The sequence below is a fragment of the Alnus glutinosa genome, chromosome 4, assembly GCF_958979055.1.
Source record: "Alnus glutinosa chromosome 4, dhAlnGlut1.1, whole genome shotgun sequence".
Taxonomy (NCBI): domain Eukaryota; kingdom Viridiplantae; phylum Streptophyta; class Magnoliopsida; order Fagales; family Betulaceae; genus Alnus; species Alnus glutinosa.
Window position 1 is genome coordinate 25,982,393 of NC_084889.1, and position 18,552 is coordinate 26,000,944.

General features: G+C 33.4%; 2 protein-coding genes across 2 annotated transcripts; one reads left to right on the forward strand and one right to left on the reverse strand.

Annotated features, from left to right (window-relative positions):
• Nucleotides 1-5,590: 5,590 nt before the first annotated feature.
• On the reverse strand, nt 5,591-7,754 carry LOC133867422 (ankyrin repeat-containing protein ITN1-like). Its single transcript, XM_062304185.1, has 2 exons — nt 7,175-7,754; nt 5,591-6,821 (listed from the first exon to the last, which is right to left on the reverse strand). The coding sequence occupies exons 1-2, from the start codon at nt 7,751-7,753 to the stop codon at nt 5,901-5,903; spliced, it is 1,500 nt and encodes a 499-aa protein (XP_062160169.1). The 5' UTR covers nt 7,754; the 3' UTR covers nt 5,591-5,900.
• Nucleotides 7,755-15,790: 8,036 nt separating this feature from the next.
• Nucleotides 15,791-17,656, forward strand: LOC133866239 (ankyrin repeat-containing protein ITN1-like). The gene is made up of 2 exons (XM_062302775.1): nt 15,791-16,387; nt 16,751-17,656. The coding sequence occupies exons 1-2, from the start codon at nt 15,791-15,793 to the stop codon at nt 17,654-17,656; spliced, it is 1,503 nt and encodes a 500-aa protein (XP_062158759.1).
• Nucleotides 17,657-18,552: the final 896 nt, after the last annotated feature.

Here is an 18,552-nt window from a genome sequence, read left to right on the forward strand (position 1 = left end):
CAATATCAAAGCTAATACACGAGCTTAGTCGTATCAGTGATACTGTAGAGCTAAGGAGGCAACCTAGTTCGGGAAATTTAGGTAGTAGTATTCGTGATGTCATGGAGCGTGTGTACACCTTGGAAGGTGTTGATGAGGGTTCAGATCTCTATCATATTGCAGCTCGTATTTTCCAGAATAGAGAAAAGAGAGATATGTTTGTTGTGATGGAAAAACCATATTTGCAGCTTATGTTTCTAAAAGATGAAGTAGAATTGTTGGGGGTGACGCCACTTCTCTATTTGATTAGCAAGTGGGATAAACTATGTGTTTTTTTATGCTTAAAAAAAATGTTTGGACTATATAATTTTATTTTCTCTACTTGTTGTAGCTTATGATATTTTATATTTGAACAATGTGATTTTCTAGGTTGTGATTGTTGAACAATTTCTCCAAAACATTTAGTTTGTAATGTTCAATCTTATTAATTGTTTTTGTTTTTTAGGTTTCATATACATAGACTGTGATGACTATATCGATTATGGTAATGATGATTATTGTCATGATAATGATGAAAATGCTGATGGTCATGATTTTGAATTTTACCATCTTGTTTCTGCTGGATGTCGTGCAGTAGTGACGTATGCCATTAAACACATTGCTAAACAACCTTGTAGAGACTTTAAAGAATCTGGATATAAGTGGTTAATATATACGTTGACTTCCATGGTAAATTAGAAGTCAAGAGATCACACTTAAGAATTAAATCTTATCAAAGTGTACCAAGCTCTGATATCAATTGAAAAATAAAATTTACTTTTAATTTACCAAGTGTGTGATAATAATGTGTAACAAAATATTTAAATTGCAGAATTCAAAAGAGACAAATATTTTGTTGACGAAGTAGAAACTCAGTTAAGAGAAAAACTACTCCGGGGCAATCAAACCCAGGATTTCCACTATTTAGAAGACAAAACTAGTACATAGATAGTAATACTCACATACCCCGATGTAGCAATCATTCCTATTACTTTGACAAGAAACCCATCGTGAACGCTTCCCAACCAAATCTCCTACTTGAAGGGGTCTTCAATGAAATCCTTTACCTTAAGGCCAACTCCTAAGATCGACCTTGCACGAACAGTTGAGCATACACTGGCAATGGCTAGAGAGCTAGAGAGCTAGAGGATCTTCAAATCTCCCTAAACATCATCTCTAAGTACTATGGAATTCTATACTGAATTCTTACAAATACAAGCCTAGAGCTATCTATTTATAAGCTTACATAAAATCTAATTCTGATCAAATTTGGACTCTGGCAAGCAGCGTCTGAATGGTCACTTAGCTGCGTCCGGACGATCTTCTGTGACTGCCTTTCCAGAGTAGTGATATTCTTCCTAAAACAAGACCGCGTTCGTACGGCTTGACCAAGTGTCCGGATCGTCAACGCTGTCACTCCTTTCCGCATCAGTAAAGGATACCCGGAGTATTCTAGAACACTGGGTAGCGTTCGGACCTGTTGCCATGTCGTCTAGACATATGGCAAAACCTTCCCAAATAATGTCTTCTGAAATCCAAATATGTGTATAACTCGAAGTAGCTTGACCTAGCGTTCGGACAGTGTAGCTCAGTCGTCCGGACAACAACAATGGCTGAAGCTTCTAGACATTGAGTGGCTTCTGGACGCCTTCAAAGGCCTATTAGGACGGTTGCATAGGAACGGGCTATTCTGATTTGAAAATTGCATGAATTCTTCATGGACATCTTCTAGAAGCTTGTGATTAGACACATGACATGAATTGAGACACTGCCCATATTATTTGAAGACTTTGAATTGAACCCATATTCCTGTTAAAAAGCAACCATTACATAAAGTGTTTTTGTTAACCAGAATGTTGCCAATATAAAATTCTAACATTATAAACTTAAAAATTTAAATTTTTTTTCTTTTTTTTTTTTTAAAAAAAAAAAGAGAAAAAAGAGAGAGAAAAAACCAAGGGGTGGTACCCCTTGGCTGGGAGTGGCCTTCAAGCCACCCCAAAGGAAGTCGTAGGTGGCACGCGCTGCCGGCCCGTGAGGGGGGCAGAGAGTCACCCCTGGCTTCATCTAGGGTGATCTATGGGCCACCCCAGATCCACCACTAGGTGTGGCTCGTAGGCCACCCTAGCCAAGGGGTGGTTGCCGAGCCACCCCTTGGTTTCTTCTTCATTTGTATATATATATATATAGTTGTTTTTTTTATTAATTTTAAGAGAATAAGGGTATTATTGAAAAAAGTTGCATTTTTTGCACAACTTGGTAGTTTAATGGATCACTTTAGTACACTTGAAAATTCATGGAACTATTTTAAAACCACTTGTTAGTTGATGGGTCATTTTTATATTTTTTCCTTTAGTTTTTAAGAGAATAAGGGTATTATCGAGAAAAAAAAAATGACATTTTTTACATACCTTGGTAGTTTGGGAATCGAATCCTCTTCCTTTCATTTGAGATGGAGAGGAGACGGTTCATGGTCTAGATTGTCTTAGAAATATCTGAGGTTATAAATTTGCCACGTTATTTAAAAGCTAGTTAACGACATCTAAAAGAAAACGTTCAGAACTTTCTTCCAAGTCTCTTTCTCTTGCTAATCTCATAACCCATTTCTCACTTTTTTTTGTCCCCCACCCTCCAAAGAAAAAAAGGTCCCTGGCGGTAGCACAGCAAACATGGAATCAGAATTCAGATGCTATTATGCAGAATACAACCAAACCAGAGGGCGTATGTGAACAAGGGAAGGGCTATACAAAATCATTGGGAGAAATAGCCTAAGAATTTATATTAGAGAACTTAAGGTTCAATTCCAGCTCGCCCCAACCATTCTCTTATATTTTCCTCATACAGTCCCACATAATCAACACCCCCACCTATTATCTCCCCGAAAGACCACACATACGTTCAACAGCCAAAAAGAAAGGGAAAAATGGAGAAGAGACACATAGACCATGTTGGTTTTTAATGCTTTGAAGCTGAAAAAAAAAATAAAAGAAAAAAAAAAGGAAAATAAAGAAGAGGGGGGAGAGAAAGAGAGAGAAGGGGGCAAAAAATAAAAACAACTGTGACATTTACGTATAAGAATGGATTAACCCCGGTCAACAATGACAGGGGAGAATGGTTGGGGTGAAATGAAAAAATGAGGTGAACGACCCATGTACTACACTTACAGAATAGAACAACCGATGAACCACAACTCTTTCTCCAATTCCATTGCCCTTCACCAACATCGTCGGATCAGATTCTCTAGCAGACATGAAGATGGAATAGGAATTTATGTTTGGATGGAAGAGGAGGGGATTTAATGACAACGTTGAACCTTTTCTTTTGGATTCCGTTGACTACCTTTTAAATAACACAGCAAATTTTTATCCTTTGATCTTTTTAAGACAAGTCGTGCAGTGAACCGGCTCTCCTCCATTTCAAATGAAATGGAGAGGATCCGATTCCGGTTGCTTGATAAGTTACTTTAACATATTTTGAAAGTTTAATGGGCTATTTTAAGATTTGTTGTTAGTTAAAGGGGCTTTTTTATATTTTTTGCCAATAAAAATGTTTACACATATTAGTTAAGCCATTTTCCTACTATGGCAAATTTGTGGTTCACTTAGAAATAGTTTCTATTGGCTAGTTTTTTACACCTACGCCCAACATTAGAAAATTGTAAAGAATTTGTCTTAGAAAAACATTTTATATCCAAAAAAAAATTCACTACAAAAATAAAATAAAAAAATAGGGTTTTACTGGCATTTTAAATGGGCAATCATGGACAAAAAAATGGCGGTAGGTATCTGGACTTAACGGAATTTTATTCAAAAGCTGCTAACTATCTGGAATTAGCGTGTTTTCATATATATGTCCATGATGTAGGCCATGTTTTTTGTTACAACGAAAACACAACCCCTTTCTCTTGTCTCTCTTTAATTTAGTTCCGAGGGTGTCAATCTTTTGATAGGCAATGAGCTTCTTTGAATATTTATGGTTTTTGGCATTGAATCTCCTTGGTTCAATGCGCGCGAAATCTTGCTAAATCAATACCCGTCAACAAGCTATAATGTATGAGAATCAAGATCCTCTAAAATTATTTGTTCAGTAACTTATTTGGTCAAGTGAGTCTCATAAGTGGTCAACTTGTTTCTCACAATAACCTATTCAAATTCTTTTTAACTTGAACAAATAATTTGAAAGAATTTTAATCCGATGTCTGACAACTAATATGTTTGCCTTGATGACTCTTTAAGCCCACTAAAAACTTGGTTTCATATTCTCTAACACTTCATTTTATCTTGATGCCGCTTAATTAATAAATTATCCAAATGGAGTGAATTAACTCTTCCCATGAGATCTTTTTTGCCTCTTGTCGTAAGAGTTGAAACCGTAGACATCATTTGAGACAACTCAGTGAGTCGTTTCATTAACTGTTGCTTGCCTTAGGGGATCGTCCAGGCCCAAGAACCTAATCTATATATAACTACTATTGAAACAACTCAGTGACTTCTGTAGACTGTAATACAACAATTTCATAATTAGGGACCAGTATTTGTAAGAGAAGTGCACAATTAATATAATTTAAACTTCCTTTTCTTTTTTATTTAATAAAGAATAAGCATACTCTAATTATTAACATTTTTTTTCCACAACTGCATTTTTTGTCTTTATTTCTTTGTTAGGTTAAAGATGGCCACGATACTGCATTGGAAGCTCTTCTTCATGTTATATATATAATAACTTACCAAAGAGAGAAGGTGGTTCCAAATTCTATTAGCCATGCTTTATTCATCGGTAAATCACTTATTTATGCATAACATTACTCAATTCTAAAACTAATAGAATCCAAGGACTAATGAACTTAGCACTCTCTACAAGAAATTTGTTTGTCGCCGCTAATAGTCCGATGCTAATGATCAATAGCAGCGACATGTAGGGTCGCCCGCTCAATAGCGGCGACAAAGAATATTTTTTTAGAGCTGCAAAAAATTATAGAATTGAAACCATTTGTTGTTGCTAATAATCAATCATTAGCGGTGACATTGGGATCGGCACTAATGACCTATTATTAATTAGCAGCAACATCGGGGTTGTTGCTAATGACTTATTATTAGCGGGGATGTTAGGGTCGCCGCTAAAAATACAGAAATAAAAAAAAAAAAAAAAAAAAAAAAAAGAAAAAAAAAAAAGAAAGAAAGAAAGAAAGAAAGAAAAAAAAAAAAAGAAGAAAAGAAAAGAAAAGAACATTATTAGCAATAATGTTTTATTTTTAAAAATAAATAAATACAAAACAAATACAATTAGAAACAAAAGCAAAACCAAATAAAAAATTCCCCAACAAACCCATCCTAAAATAGAATGTGTGCCCCTGTAACAAAGTGTTTCGAGATTTTAAATTAAACGGCACCCTCATGGGCTAGACATGGCAAGTGAATTAACAAGATAATAAACATCAAGTGTTTTAACTGCACTAATTCCTTCGAATAATATAATGACAAACCAATGGCAGGAACTAAACAAATTTATCAAATGGAAACAGAAAGAACAAAAAGAAGAAAATGAAATACATACAAAAGATTATTTTGGCAGATTGAAATCAAATGAAAGCTGTACATACCCAGAAATGCCTTTAAAACTAAGATCATCACACAACAGATCGAACCCATTCGTTAATCAACAAGAAATACCCAAAATCCACAATAAACTTCACCCTTAATCCAATAATTAACTTGCAACGAACCACCAAATCCATGAAATCAAACCAACCCAATTAAGGAAAACCCAACACAAGGAATCAAACCCATACCATGGAACCCAAAACAAACCTTACACCTAAACCTAAATATTACAATGAGATTACCCAAACGTTACCCCAACGTTCTTTCTTATCAGTGGCTAGCTTAATAGGATTTTATTCTAAAATATCTAACTGAATTTCTGATCATGACAGTTTCCCTCTTAGACATTAGCCGGATCTTCTGCTGGACCCCTTGTTGACTGAATGTACACAACTTCTTCACCATCCAATAGAGTAGGCGGATTATGTGAATTACACCAGCAATCAGAACCACTCCTACCCAAATATAATATACTAAAAACCAAGCCAACGATCTAAATCTTTTGAGAGTACATTTCGGGGTCACCAAAACCACTGCTTTTATATAGGTCAATGTCATGGACGCGACTGAGATAGTCATGGCTGACGTCAAGAGCCAAATAAATAACTTACTCCTAAGAGGAAATTCAATAATGACCAAAAGTATGACGCAAGCAGATGCAAAGAAAGATATGGTATTGAAACCTAAGAACACTAGGTAGTCATCAAGATTGGAATACGATAAAACTGCTGTGCCAGCTTCACATATATTATCTTGATTACAATTGTAACCGTTTGTGGAGTCGGGTGTGTTTTGTTGCCAAACGCCACCGGGAGGGTTGATCCCAGCTTGGAAAGCCATGGTTGCAATCACAGTGGCCACTACCATCAATGTGCCACGTGTTTTATCCTTCCAATTTTTCTGGTGCTTCCAGCGTTTATTTAATGACAAATGAACGCACTCCCACCATCTCCTAAACATTGATCGAGCTTGTTGTGCTCCACCAACACCAATACCTCTCAGTGCTAGTGGTACGGAAGAATTTAAATCTGTTGATCTTTTGACACCGGCTTCTGCTTTTAGAATGTTTTGGATTTCAAAACATTTAAAATCTTTTGGACAAGCGTTACATGTCCCTAAGACATTTAAAGGTGTGAAACCAATCATGTTCATGGCATTCGCCTCTCTTTTTATTTCCGGTACTGAAAGTAAGTATTTTATGGCCTGCACAAACACAACAATCTATTGTGTCATCCAACAACACCATAAACTCTAAAAGCACTTCCACAAAAACAAAGCCAAATAAATTTATTTCAACCACATTGAATGATCTTTCTTAGGTTATTTACTACTTACCTTTTTGCATGATGTTTTAGAAGAACCGCATGAAACATTGTGATTCTTCCATTTTTTTTTTCACTTATTCTACGAGAATATATATATATATATTCTTCCAATTTAAATTTTTTGTCGTACTTTATGAATACAAACAAACTTACGAAAAAAGGAATGAAAAACAAGAAGTAAATCTTAAATAATTTCATAGGCGTGGATAGCCATAGACATTGTTGACGCACCTTCATTTGCTTGAGCATCACAGCTAAATGCAATACAGAGTTGCCACGACAGTCTCTGGAGTTGAGGAATAATTCATCACCATTAGCTGATTCCACTAACAATTTGAGAGCATCGAAATGATTATATTGAATACACAAGTGCAATACACTATCTCCATTGAGATTCATCAAGATGGACTCTCGTCGAGCATTAATCAACTCTTCTATGATCTCTCTTCGTCCTCTCATTGAGGCTAAGTGGAGAGGAATTCTCTCATCTTGATCACGAGCTAAGCAAATATCTGTATTTGCTTGCAACAATACTTTTACTATCTCGGTGTTGCCCTCAGCAGAAGCCAAGTGAAGAGGGGTTCGTCCTAGCGAGTCGACCTCTTTTGCAAGTGTAGGTTTCTTGCTAATAAGAATTTTACTAAATTCGAGATGGTCGTGCAAAGCTGATAAGTGTAAAGGAGTCTCACTAAAGAATGTGAGTGAAACTCTATCAATGATGCCTGCATCCCTTTGGATCAATGTGGTCAAAGTGCTTACAACCCCATTCCGTGATGCTGCATAGAGTGCATCCATATTCTCTTTTTCCATCCTTCCCTTGTGAATGTGAGAATTGAAGAAATTTCAACAAGAACTACTTATTTGGGTTTGTTTGAAAACGCCCTTTTGGGGTGCTTTTTTGTTTGAATTTTTTTAGTGTAGCTTTTTAGAATTTTCCACGCGTTTTACGCGTTTTATAATTTATTATTTATTTGAGTTGGGTTGAATTTTTTTGAATTTGGTTAAAAAAGGTTTGAGAAACGAGTTGAATAAAACCCGTTTTTAAATTCAGATTTAAAAAAACCAGCCAAAAATGTTTTACTAAGATAATAAAATATAATAAAAAAAAATGGGTTACCCAACATGCCCTTAAATTTGTGGTAAAAGAAAAAATGAAGAAAATTATTTGTGAAGTTAATAAAAGCGTTTTATTTTAATAAAAGAGAAAGAAAAAAAATCCTAAAAAAACTCCTAAAAAAACCTCTTGAAACAGATTTTCTTATTGTTCTCGAAACTAAAGAAACACCAAGGGAAGAAAAAATTGAACCCTAAATCTAGGGAAACAAAAATAGTTTTCTTAACATTATTTTAATATAAAAAAGCTTTTTCTTTCCTCTAAAAATTATTTGAAACAATATTTAAATAATTTTTCTTTCATCTTTCTTTACCCTATCATTTAATTTAAAGAATATTTAAATGGTATAAGAAAATGTTAAAGGAATCTATTAGTTTATTTTAATAGAGAAACAAAAAGTAGTTTAATTCTCTGCATTAAGAAAAGTATAAAAAAAAAAAAAAAAAAAAAAAAGAAAAAAAAAGAAAAGCTGCTGCTAGCTAGACAGGGATCATCTCAATTTCAAATGAAATAATGGTGTACATGATTTTACCATATTTAAATTTTTTAAAAGATGTGTTAATATTAACATCATATACACCGTTAGATACACTAATTTTAAATCATGATTATAAAATAAATAATATTAAATTCATTTGAAATGAAGAGGATCCTATACCCTGGTAGTGCTACTGCTCTCCTCACCAATGTTAATGCTCTCCTCATCAATAAATAAGGATAGTTTGACATTATGAAATTACACCAATGTAGTAGATTAGAGATATGATATGCTTAATTAAGACTTTTGTATAACTTTTGTACAATTCTAATAATTTAAAAAAAATAAAAAATAAAATAAAAATAATCATTAAATATGTACTATCTATATGTTAAAAAACAGATTTCTAATTTGAAAAGAAAAAAAATTGTGCAAAGATGTAAACATATTTTTACCTTAATAGATTAATGGGGTGGGACCTAGCTATTGATTAGACAATGCATATTGGGGGCGAGAAAGTCGTGGGAGCGTGACGAGGCATGACGGGTAGAAGCCACGTGAGAGGAAGTGAATAGGCATAGAGCTATGGATTTGGCGGGTAAGGATTTGAGGAGAGGGGTGATGGGAGACAGAGAGGTAGAACCAATTAAGGCCGTCCAACTGTAAAAAGACGGAGCAGTCGTACTACTTGGACTAAGGCAAAGATTTGATTCGATGGGGCAAGGAGTTATGACAATCATTCATAAACGGATCAAAAATGGGTTGGCTCATTTATGATTCAAACTCGTTTAAAATAGACTTGAATTTGTTAATTTCGTGTCATATTCGTGTCGTATTAAAATTATCAACCATAATTATGACTATCATTCATTTCCTTCCCTGCACACAAAATCAAATGAACGTAAACATTTTCTACAAAACAAAATATTTGATTAAAATGGTGGTGGAACATTTAAGGCATGATTGACTTGACGCAAGTAAAGCAGCAAAGTCAAGCCATCAAGCCACCGAGAAAATTCGTAACTCAGATCTCAATCAATCCACTGTGGAATTAATTAAGTACATTTTTCCACGAAGAAAAAAACACACAAATATGCGTCACACCTCAAATTTGTGACCCCAAAGTATGGTCCATTAACTCCATTCGTATGGACTGGGCGAGTCGCCTCTAAAGAGACTTCCCCGGACCCCAGTGGTCTCAGTCAACTCCCGTACCAACATATCCAATAGGTAGAAAATAACTAAAATTCATTTAGTGAGAACAATATTGCACGCCCATGATAAATTGACGTACATTGAAATAGTTTTGACAAATTAAACTAAGACAAATAAATGTTTTACATTTTTTCTTTAAATTAATTATTATAGATCAAATGATTAATTTTAAAAAAATATATGCCTCTGAAACTCAAAGTTCATTACGAGGGCTGTTTTCCATCTCCCATTCTCCGATGTTTAAATATTTTTTAACATTTGGCTCGTACGAAAAAATTAATAGCAAAAAATTGCCTGTAAAATGTGGGTGTAGTATATAGAGCATTACACTTTTGTTATTTTATGAACAATTGGCTGGTAGCTCTTTTAGGGCTACAATCCCTACTACAAAACAAAATAGAACCCTGACTAAGGAACGTTTGCAAAAGATAGGGCTTAAAACAGAAGCTATTTATCAGATGTTCATTAGCAAGGACACTTGGTCTTTGGTTACCAAAGCCAATGATTGACTTAATTACCGATCCATTTTAGATCATGAGTGGATTGTTAACTAGATTGACAACCCGCCTTTTTCTTGACTCAACATTCTACAATTTTGTATTTCATGAAACTTAATCAATTTTTTTTTTTTTTTTTTGGGGGGGGGGGGGTTTCAAGGCGGATTGTGAAGAGAAGACGAAAAATGTGGACGGAATTGCTCGACTGCAAACTCATCTGAACAAGTTTGCATATGAGGTTTTTGGTAGAATGCCTTGTCTGCAACGTATCTGCAACCTCGTACGAAGAAGCACCATAAATCTGCACTTTTTGGGAACCAATTTTATGATTTTAGAGCTACTTTCTCAAGCCTAGTTAAAGGCTTTCGAAACAAGAATTTTGAAAGGATTGCGGGTAATATTTCCAAAGAAAAAAAAAAAGAAAAAAAAAAAAGGATTTTTCCTGATGTTCGAAGAGAGAAAACTCATATTTTTGTACTTTCAATTACTTCTCTCTTACAGTATTTTTTGTAAACTATAATCGTTCATCAACAACTAAAGCCTATATATCAAAGTTCTGATAAAGAAGATCAAGTAGAAAAATTCTCTAGATGTTCTATAAGAACTATTGTAGTAGTGGGGAAGTGGGTCACTTGTCTAGTACAAGGATGTGTTATTGAAACAAGAGTTACAAGAACTCAAAAGAAAAAAGTTACATGCAAGCATTCAAGAGATAAAAGTTACGAGCACTGAAGAAACAATAGTTATAAGAACTCAAGAGAGAAAAGTTATAAGATGATAAATTAGATTTATTGTTATTAATATAGAAGTAAAAGAAACTTGTAATGACTCTTTATCTATAAATAGAGTCTTGTATACAATCAAATGAATCAAGGAAATATGTAGATAAACAAAACGCTTTGACGTGTGGATGTAAGCCATAGGACCAAGCACCTTAATTCTGTCTCTATTTCTTGTTCTCATCTTTTCCCTAGATTATTAGTTCTTACACAGTATCAGAGCTATAGGCTAATGCCAGTATTTGATCTTGTGCCAATTTTTTATTTTTTTATTTATTCATCTTTTTACATCTTCAATCATAACCAAAATCAAAATGCCAACAAATATCCATTTTGTGCCATTTTATTTTATTTTATTTTGGGTTTTTCTCATCTTTGAACAAAAGGCTCTGACGTGTGGATGTAAGTCATAGTCCGAACCACCTTAATTCTATGTCTCTTTCTTGTTCTCATCTCTTTCCTAGATTATTAGTCGTTCTTACATGTGTCAATTGCAAATGTTTTATAAGTATAAACATCTTGTAATTTCTCATTCTTTTATAATGGATTGATTTCTTAGGTTTTGCTACCCCGGAGTGGTTTTACTTTTAAAGAGTCATTCAAATTGTTTCCACTTCTTCATCAAATTACTTGGGTTGATAATTATTTTAATGCTTTCATCATATTTGGTAAATGTTTGTGCAGTTGCTAAATTTTAAATTTCGCATTATATTAGCATACACCTATTCAACTCCCCTTCAAAGTGTTATTTTTTTAGTTTTTATTTTTATTTTCATATCAAAATAATGTTAAGAGAAGCAAAGTATTACCCTAAATTTAGGATAACACTCTTGATTCTATTGTTGTTTGCTTGGCATTTGTAACAGCTTCCCTCGAATTTTCTTTAAATTTAGGGAATAAAACTATTTTTTGCTTCTATTATCCGAATACAATCTACAATAGCTTTCCTTATCTTTCCTTATATCAATAAATATTTTTTTTTCTTTACAAATATAAGTTGGTATCTACCCTCACATTTTTTTCATAAAATTTCAACACAATCCCCAATAAAAGACAAAAAGATGAGAGATAATTAAGACAAGAAAGAAAAATATTTTATATTAAAATAATGGATAAGAAAGTTCTTTTGGTTTTCTACACATTAGGTACAACTATAGCATTTCTAATGTTTAGGAAACCAATAAGGTTTCTGCTGTGGCTGGTTTTTTGTAAATATATATATATATATATATATATTTCCTATATGTGAAGAAAGAAATTGGCTATAGAGAAGCCGTTGAAAATGGTCTAAGTCATGTGAATTACGAAAATATATCACTTGCCCAAGTCAGGTGAGCAGTGAGCTCTAACTGTTTCCCTCTCTCCAAAATATAATTGAGATGGAGGCTCTCATCCCATGTACTAATTAGTCAGTTGGATGGATGAGTTAGACACCTGAAAGAGTTCCCCAGGAGAGTTCTTGTCCAATCTGGTCCAACAAATGAATACCGAAAATAATTGTGTTCACTTTGACTGAAAACAAGTTTTGGGTACATAGGGATTTGGTGCTTTTTTATTAGGGAATTGATTTAGAGGAATTAACCGCAGTTGTTATTATTATTATTATTATTATTATTATTATTATTATTATTATTATTATTATTATTATTATTATTATTATTATTATTATTTTAAAAAAAAATACTTATAACCTTACCAACCTATCACCTTATTGTTAATATCTCTTCAAACTAGTAATTATGTCAATCTCACCCTAAAATACTGAAAAATGTCAATGTCCACCCTAGTAACAAAAAAACCCTTTATAAAATTATTATTTAAAAAAAAATAACAAAATTAAAAATAACAAAAAGTTATACCAAAAAAAAAACAAAAAAAAAACGGTTATTTTTGTTTGTTTCTTAATTTTAATTTTTTTTTAATTTTCAGTTATTTTTTCGTTTGTTTTATTTTCTTTTTTCGTTCTTTTTTTTTTTTATTTTTCCTTAATGTTTTTTAATTTTTTTTTTATTTATTTTTTAGTTTTTTTTTTCGGATTTATAAAGACATTTTTGTCTTATTGAAAAAATTTATGGTCATTTTTGTCTTTTTGTTGGTTTAAGGGGCATTGAATTGTTTTTGAGGGACATTGACACAATTGGTAATTTGGAAAATACATTGACAATTGAGTAGTAATTTGAAATGGATTTGTGTACTTTTCTCTTCTTTTTTATTCTATTTTTTTTAAAAAAAAAATTTAAGGAACAAAATTACTTTTTATTTCTTTATCCAAATACATTTCCCAATTGTTTTCTTTGTATCTCCTTATATCATAAAAATATTATTTATTTTCAAAATGCATATTTCCTTATAATACACGTGGTCAAGTCGCCACGTGGCTACAATAACGGATACTATAGCCACGTGGCGAAATACTTGTTTTTTTGTAGTGCAAGTTAAATCATCACTTACCATAAAAAGTTTAAGTTGATAGAAATAAATGAATTTAATCATTTAATTTATATTCTAAAACTTCCCCTTATACTTAGGCTCTGTTAAATTCAATTTTTATTTGATTATAATCAATTACATGCAATCAAATCGTACAATCTCATATATTCTTTTACCATATCTAATCACAGTTACATGGAGAATATATTATCTAACAGGCTTAAACTCTCTTTTAATAGGTGAGACCCAACACGTGAAATATTTAATTGAAAAGAGGTGAATTGATGGAAAGTCGAACTCCTCAACCCTAACCTGCTAATTTTGTGTTAAATTCTTATCGAATTCGCATATTTTGTAAAAAAATTATGTTTTGACAAGGGAAAAAAAAGGTATAATTTAACGATAACCCACATGCTTTTTCTTTCTTTTTCTTGGTTCAATAGATGTGTAATTGTGGATAGAAAGTGTTAGTTAGCTTCGCCCTCTCGGCACGGTCAGCAGGAGGGGACAATTTACCTTGACTTGGCTGGGGACCAGTTGAGTCCATGTGCTGGAATGCTACCAAATACGCTTCCTAGCTAACAAAATATATCCATGATTTTATTTATCAATTTCTTTTTATTTATCCTTTCCATCTTATGATTATGTAAGGTAGAAATTTAAGCCACCAATATTCCATGTCCAAGTGGAAATTAGAAGGTATTTGAAACATTTAGAGAGTTTTTTAAAATGTAAATAGTTAAATCAGATTTGATGCCCAGTGTGTTTTCAATGAATTTGTGTAGAAAGTGTATGTCTAATCGATCCATGTCGATGTGAAATCAGAACTCCCATAATGCTAAACTTCATGCATTGAATTCAACTACCAACAGTAGGCAAGTTGTCAAATTGGAAATTCAGGGACTAATATTTAATGCATTATTCTTAAGATATTTTTCGAAACTGGTTCATTTGTAATTTTAGATAATTACATTGGTTTCCATTTGTTTTTCTTTTTCTTTTTACATATCTTCTTTCATTATTATTATTATTTATTTTTTTTAAAAAAAAACTTTATTTAACTACTCCTTTCAAGTGTCATGAATTTTGTAATATTGCCACTAAATTATCAAAAATTGCAACGTGAGTGTTTGATTTTTTGATTTTTCAACCCCATTCAATCTTCTCTCTCTCTCTCTCTCTCTCTCTCTCTCTCTCTCTCTCTCTCTCTCTATATATATATATATATATATATATATATATATATATATATATATATATAAACTGTCCAAAATAAAACTAAACAAGATGATTACCCCCACTTGTGTAATGCCCCGAATAAAAAACTAACGATTTTACAAATTGAAAATTTGAAAAATTCTGTAATCCATCACCCGAGAACTTCTTTACACAAAAGTACCTGTTTGAGTCCCCTCGAAAGTTAAAGTTATTTAAAGAAATTTTTATTTGGGGGATGTTAACAATATTCTGTAGCATATGAAGCTGATCCTTGTATCTTTTCTGGCTTAGCATCATTGATAAAGATAAATTTCTTGGAGTCATCCAGAGAGAAAGTCGACTAATAAACCAATTACTTTTGAAAAGTCGTTGGATCTTCTGTGGAAGAAATAACGTCATGTTTTGGACCCCTTTTTTTCTTCGAACTTTCCTGTCTTTGTTTGTATGACGTGCATTTTTGAATTGTTTATCTTATCTTTATCTTTAAGCCCCTTGAACCACAAATGCTCCTGAAAAATCATGTTTGTTTTCTTCAAGCCCTTGTCATGCTTGCTGTCACATTGACTTTTCTATCTTAAGTTATGTTTGTTACATGAAATGGCTATTCCATTAAAATAAATGAATAGTTTATATTGAAAATGGAAGAAAGTAAAATACAATATCATTGGAATAACCATTCCCATGGTCCATGATGGAATGACTATTCCTTAAATTGAGAGGAATAGGTACTCTCCTAAAATTCATTTGGTGGTGAACTATAGGAATTATGACCATTCTAAATGTTAGAGTATATGTATACTTTAACACTACACTTTTTTATTTTACCTTCTTCCATTATTAATAAGACTATTCATTTTCTTAAAGGAATAATCATTTTGAGTACCAAACGTATTCTCGGTATATATAATTTTGTGGTTAAAGTTTCTTCTATTTTATCGATTTGTTTTCTACAAGACTCTTCCATGCATGCACCCACCATCCGGTTGACTTGGCCATCTTTTTCCAATTTTTTTGGTTGAAGTTTATTATAAAAGGTAACCCTTTTATGGTAGTTAACATGCAAAGCGCCAAGCTCTATTAAGTTTATAATTTCTTCTTGAGGTTCTTCAACTCTCTATGATGGATAGAAGGCATGATGAAGAAGAGAATATGGTTGCACTCTATGAAGCCTCATGGAATGGGTGTGTAAGCACTTTGACCACATTGATCCAAAGGGACGCACGTATCCTTGATAGAGTTTCACTCACATCTTTTAGTGAGACTCCCTTACACTTATCAGCTTTGCACGGCCACCTTGAATTTAGTAGAGTTCTTATCAACAAGAAACCTACACTTGCGAAAGAGGTGGACTCACTGGGACGAACCCCTCTTCACTTGGCTTCTGCTGAGGGCCACACTGAGATAGTCAAAGCATTGTTGCAAGCAAATAAAAATATTTGCTCAGCTGTTGATCAATATGAGAGAATTCCTCTCCACTTAGCCTCAATGAGAGGACACATAGAGATTATAAAAGAGTTGGTTATTGCTCGACAAGAGTCCATCCGAGTGAATCTCAATGGAGACAGTGTATTGCACTTGTGTCTTCGATATAATCATTTAGATGCTCTCAAATTGTTAGTGGAATCAGCTAATGGTGATGAATTATTCCTCAAGTCCAAAGACCATGATGGCAACTCCATATTGCATTTAGCTGTGATGCTCAAGCAAATGAAGGTGCGTTATCAATGTCTATGGCTATCCACGCCTATGAAATTATTTAAGATTTACTTCTTGTTTTTCATTCCTTTTTTTCGTAAGTTTGTTTGTATTCATTAAGCATATATGACAAAAAATTTAAATTGGAAAATCGATATATATATATAGCTCTTGTGGTGTTGTTTCTGTGTGTTTGGTGGACCGTTGTTTGTACTTTTGATGTTTGTTTGAAATAATATTGCTCACTTATTCATAAAAAAATAAAAAAGGTAAGTAGTAAATAACCTAAAGAAAGATCATTCAATGTGGTTGAATTAGATTTATTTGGTTTTGTTTTTGTGGAAGTGCTTTATGAGACAATAGGTTGTTGTGTTTGTGCAGGCCATAAAATACTTATTATCCATTCCGGAAATAAAAAGAGAGGCTAATGCCATGAACATGATTGGTTACACATCTTTAGATATCCTAGAGGCATGTAACGCATGTCCAAGAGATTATAAATGTTTTGAAATCCAAAACATTCTAAAGGAAGCCAGTGTCAAAAGATCAACGGAACTAAATTCTTCCATACCGCTGGCACCGAGTGGTATTGGTATTGATGGAGCACAACGAGCTCAATCAAGGTTTAGGAGATGGTGGGGGTGCATTTGTTTGTCATTAGGTAAATACTGGAAGCACCAGGAAAATTGGAAGGAGGAAACATGTGGCACATTGATGGTAGTGGCCACTGTGATGGCAACCATGGCTTTCCAAGCTGGGATCAGCCCACCAGGTGGCGTTTGGCAACAAGATACATCCAACTGCACAAAAGGTTACAACTTTGCGCAAGATAATATTTGTGAAGCCGGCACAGCAGTTTTATCTTATTCCAATCCTAATGGCTACCTATGGTTCTTAATTTTCGATTCCACATCTTTCTTTGCATCTCTGTGCGTCATACTTTTGGTCGTTATTGGATTTCCTCTTAGGGGCAAGTTATTTATTTGGCTCTTGACGTCAACCATGACTATCTCAGTCACGTCCATGACATTTACCTATGCATTTGCAGTGGCTTTGGTGACCCCGGATCATATTTTCAAAAGATTTTACTTGGAGGCCTTTATATTAATATATATTTGGTATGGAGTGCTTCTGATTGCTGGTGTAATTCACATAATCCGCCTACTCTATTGGATTGTGAAGAAGGTGATTAATATAATTCGCCTACTCTATTGGACAGTGAAGGAGTTGTGCACTTTCATACGCAAGTCAACAAGGGGCCCAGCTGAAGATCCGGCTAATTTCTAACAGAGAAACTATCATGATTAGAAATTTAGTTAGATACTTTAGAATAAAAATCCTATCAAGCTAGCCATCGATAAGAAAGAACATACGTAGGGGTAAAGTTTGGGTAATCTTATTGATAAGAAAGAACATACATAGGTTTAGTACTAAGTTCATTAGTCCTTGGATTCTATTAGGATTATAATTGGGTGATGTTATGTATAAATCAGTGATTTAACGAAGAATAAAGCATGGCTAGCTTATAGAATTTGGAACTACCTTCTCTCTTTGAATATTTCAACTTTTACTCTATTTTTTTAATTACTCTTTGTCACACATTAAAAAGCTATGGGTTTTTTTGTGTGCTTTATAAGTATTTATCTTGCTCTTATACTAGGCGACTTGGGCGATCGCCTAAGGCCCCACCTCCCAACCAAAAAAAAAAACTGCATTCTCTTCTTTGAGAGACTTAACTCCCATGGAAAAAATCAAAGGTCAAGGCCCAGAAGCACAATTATTTTGATAAAAAAAAATAAATAAATAAATAAATTATCGCTAAGATTTTGTTTGGTAGACTCTAGAACTCCCACATAGAAAAATCAACCGTCATGCCAGGAATACAACGATTTTCTTAAAAAAAAAAAAAAAAAAATCCCATTATCTCTCTATTTAGGAGATTCTAGAACTCCGACAAAAAATAACAACTGTCCCAAGTTTTTTATTTTTTAGAAAAAGAAAACTTATTCTTTGAACAATCACTCCAGCAAATTACCAAAATCATTGCAGTAATTTTGTGCTACCAGAGTAGGAGGCGCATGACCACTGCTACAAGTTCGCCCACTTGATTGCCGGCCAACTCTGCATCTTTTTATATTTTTTACACTTCACATCAAACACTTTATGTTCTGAGATAAGGATGA